Here is a 3,806-nt window from a genome sequence, read left to right on the forward strand (position 1 = left end):
AGTGGCTATTGCCAATCACTAGAGGTCAAGGGACATGCACATGCTAGTCAGGCGACATGAATTTTGGAAAACTCCAGCATGAAGTACCCTTCAGCTTTGGACATAAGAAGAGGAGAAGAAAAAGCACGTGAACTTAAATTCTTGGATTGGTTTTGTTTCGAACTGCACCTAGAGAGGTGGCGCTCCATTGAGTGCTTGGGCACCCAGGAGTGAGCCTAACTTCTAAGCCTTAGCTTTTTACATAAAAACCGTTTCCCAGCATCAAATTAGAGGCTTGTTGTAGTAGTAGCTTTTAAAAAGTTGAGGGCAAGACGGTTGGCGTATCCTGTTTAATATTGAATGCATGCGCATCATCATCATCAATATAATAAGGGCGGGCGGGCAGACAGCAATTCGCCGCCGGCGCGGTGGATTTATAAAGACGGTTGGCCAACGTCCACTACTGCATTCACTCACAACTTCACTACTCCTCCCAATCTCCACGACGTGCGTCCTGCTGGTCCTGCCGACTCCCGACACCTCTCCGTCCCTCTTACAATGCTGCACATGGCTTTTCATAGCGCTTTGAAGTTTGTCTTCCTTTCCCTACTTCATCATCCCCAGCGACGTCTCCAGTGTCTGCGCCACGATTCGTCTAGCTGCACAAGGAGCTGCCACACAGCTTTTTAGCTCTTCTTCAGGAGTACGGTACTAGATCGGTGCAGTGTATTTGAGCGTTGAGATTGCTTCGTTTTGTTGAGTTGTCTTCACAAAATTCATTTGTCAAGTTCCAGGCACGAACCGCCACCCGTTTTATAGAGTCGAAGCGACCTCAACAATGTTGAACCTTGCCGTCTTTTTCGTCTCTTTGACGACCTTTTCCCTGCTCAGGAGCGTCCAATTTGCAGTCGCTGGCCCCGTCGCAATGTTTGTGTTCGGCGACTCGCTTGTTGACTCCGGAAACAACGATTACATCCCTTCTGTAGCTAGAGCTAACTTCCGGCCTAACGGTATAGATTATCCAACCCACAAGCCTACCGGGCGCTTTTGCAATGGCAAGATTATCTCAGACCTGTTAAGTGAGTGCTATCTTCCCCAGTCAATATGCTTTATCGTCGCGATTTGTCTTTCTCCGGTGCATCAATGACTTCCAAATTTTAATTCTCTAGTAGGTTTAAGCAAGCGATGCTGACTGTGCAGGTGATTTCATGGGTACGCCTCCCATCCTACCTTATTTGGATCCCCAAAATGACAAGAGTAGCCTGTTGCTAGGCTCCAATTTCGGATCTGCCGGGGCAGGCATTCTCAACTCAACGGGTCGTATATTCGTAAGTCTCGACTGTCCATTTCCCTTGATGGCAGCTCTTGTTAGCCCTTTTCGAAGCCTGATGCATGCAAGTTTGACATTTGCGTAGTGCAGTTGGTTCTTCTAACGATCGAGGATCAGTTCCGGCTCTTTGGAGAATATCAACAAAAGATCACTGCCATACTTGGACCCGCCGGTGCTCAAAAACTCATACGCGAAGCCTTGTACTCAGTCACACTTGGTGGAAACGACTACATTAACAACTATCTCATGCCTTTCTCCAGGGCCAAGCAGCAATATACGTTGCCACAGTTTCAGGACCTTCTCATAACAGAGTACAAAAAAGAGCTCATTGTAAGTTCTTAGCTAGTTCTTTTGCGTGCGAATTTCAGTTATCTTGAATGGAAAATGTCACCAGCTATTCACAGCTCGAATTCGTCAGGAATTATACAATCTGGGCGCGCGGAGGATTTCCATTTCAGCTCTAGGGCCTCTGGGGTGCATCCCGTCGCAGCTTTCGATGAAAAGTAAGGACGGGACGTGCATTGAATCTTTGCAGCAAGTGTCCAGAAATTTCAATGCAGCTCTGAAGATTATGACAGAGCAGCTCAATTCGGAGCTCCCCGACGCAACATATGTGTACGCTAACAGTTTTGACATGGTCTTGGGGTATATTCAAAATCCAGAAGAATACGGTACGATGTTTGGCTTCTTTCCTATCCTTGCATGTCGCCGGGAGGCATCATTTTGTGCCCGAAATACTGGGTACATGTTAGCGTCCTTGAAAAACGTCGATTTTTGTTCTTGCTAAAAGTGCCTCAGGAACGCACTGGCCTGGGCTAAGTGACGACAGTTCTTATACCGGCAATGCGGTGTTCTTGTAGGTTTTGTGTCTGCTAACACGGCATGTTGCGGTCAAGGCAAGTTTAATGGCGTGCTGATATGCAATCCGAGGTCAAAAGTTTGTCCCGACAGATCCAAGTATATCTTCTGGGATCCGTTTCACCCTTCTGAGAGGGTGAACAGAATGATCACGGAACGGCTTCTGAACGGTCCTCCCTCTGATATTAGCCCTGTGAATGTAAGACAACTCCTGGGTATATGATGACTAAGAGCTGTGAACCGCCACGTACCTTATTGATGTTCTTATTAGTTGTAAATCTTTCTTCATAATAATCATGGAGTGGACAAGCCATCTCCAGACTCCCATGCGTTACCCAGCCGCATAAGTCACGAGAGTCAAGATCTACTAATTTGGCATTCCTCATCACTTTTGCGCGATTTGAGGGGCATTTATTATTTGGCCGGGCTTCACCCTTCTATTCCCCTCCTTCCTATAGGGCTGACGGGCTCCATGATCACCACCTTGTTTATAAAGGATTTCCATCATCCTACATAGGCTTTGGATAACATGGACGCCCTGTCTCCTTGGGCATTGTAATATGAAAACAACGTTTATATTAAACCTTATAGACTCAGTATTTTTGGTACCTGCTTCCCAACATATGCCTAATAAAGCAGAACCATTTATTAAGAAGTGAAGATTTTTGGAGCATGAATTGTCATTTTTGGCCCTTCAAGGGTTCTCAAGGATTAAGTCGATTAACATGTGCTAATTGGTCCCATGTTGAGAAAGCTCATGTGGCCACATTCATTAGTAGTGCTTTAGATCATTGGAATGAGTTTTAGGTTTAGGTTTTTGCCTCTTTGTAAGGTTATTGAGTAACTTTGTACTCACTTCATGTAAATTAAGTTTTTGGCCTTACACATGAGGGGTAGTGAATTATTGTCTTTTAGCTTTTATGATACCATCTTTATTAAAAGCATGTGATCATTTAAATGAGTCTCTTTTCTTTTTACGAGAAGACAAAACCTAAAAAGAGAGGATACAAAATAAAGAAGCATTCCGCCTTTTAGCTTGTATGATACCATCTTTATTAAAAGTGTTTCATCATTTATATGAGTCTTTTCTTTTTCTTATGAGAAGACAACCTAAAAAGAGAGGATACAAAATAAAGATGTATTTTGCCTTATCTCGACCTAGAAGGCAAGAACATTCAATTGAACAAAGAAAGGCTATGAAACCAGATAAAAGACCTCGATAAAAAATAGAATTGCTTTAATCTAGCAGTTTCAATGCCATGTCATAAAGTTGATCTCTTTTGTTTAAAAACTTAAAATCTAATATGATCAACAAGGACTTGATTTTGAAGAGACTCCATTCCCTTGCATTTCTTGAACACAGAATTTTGAAGCTTCCAAATATGGAGGATCACAATAGCTCTCGCTAGTTGCTAGATATTGTAAAGGAAATAATTATGCCTACTTTTATTACCCAGCAGGGCATTTTTTCACGTTGGCTTAGTAGAAATATAGGACCTTTCCAACCATCTATTAAGCTTTCACCAAACTCAATTAATGTCCACATAATCCTAAAATAAGTATATACGAGTTTTCTTTTTCAATATGCATAGAGGGCATAAAGAAGAAACCCTTGGAATCCAGTTAGCAAGTCATTCTC

The 3,806-nt window shown here is 43.1% G+C and overlaps 1 protein-coding gene across 2 annotated transcripts; it reads left to right on the forward strand.

Moving 5' to 3' along the window:
• The first annotated feature begins 488 nt into the window (after positions 1-488).
• On the forward strand, positions 489-2,782 carry LOC147886944 (GDSL esterase/lipase LTL1-like). 2 transcript variants are annotated; one of them, XM_087394803.1, is made up of 6 exons: positions 489-687; positions 871-1,058; positions 1,180-1,307; positions 1,400-1,639; positions 1,728-1,980; positions 2,170-2,782. In XM_087394803.1, exons 2-6 carry the CDS (start codon positions 905-907, stop codon positions 2,388-2,390), a joined length of 996 nt encoding a protein of 331 aa, XP_087250929.1. In that variant the 5' UTR covers positions 489-687; positions 871-904; the 3' UTR covers positions 2,391-2,782. The 2 variants fall into 2 exon arrangements, with proteins under 2 accessions (XP_087250929.1, XP_087250928.1); XM_087394802.1 differs by lacking the exon at positions 489-687 and having other exon boundaries at positions 710-1,058.
• The last annotated feature ends 1,024 nt before the right edge of the window (positions 2,783-3,806 follow it).

Source organism: Dipteris shenzhenensis, chromosome 23, assembly GCF_047967505.1.
Source record: "Dipteris shenzhenensis isolate YYH24624 ecotype China chromosome 23, Dip_SZ_1.0, whole genome shotgun sequence".
Taxonomy (NCBI): Eukaryota; Viridiplantae; Streptophyta; class Polypodiopsida; order Gleicheniales; family Dipteridaceae; genus Dipteris; species Dipteris shenzhenensis.

What these genes read in the sequence shown, in the direction of transcription:
- LOC147886944 (XM_087394802.1), top strand. Translation starts at nt 818, where the DNA reads ATGTTGAACCTTGCCGTCTTTTTCGTCTCTTTGACGACCTTTTCCCTG. An exon ending in GATTATCTCAGACCTGTTAA is followed by an intron (nt 1,059 to 1,179) that starts GTGAGTGCTATC and finishes CTGACTGTGCAG; the next exon opens with GTGATTTCATGGGTACGCCT. An exon ending in ACTCAACGGGTCGTATATTC is followed by an intron (nt 1,308 to 1,399) that starts GTAAGTCTCGAC and finishes TGCGTAGTGCAG; the next exon opens with TTGGTTCTTCTAACGATCGA.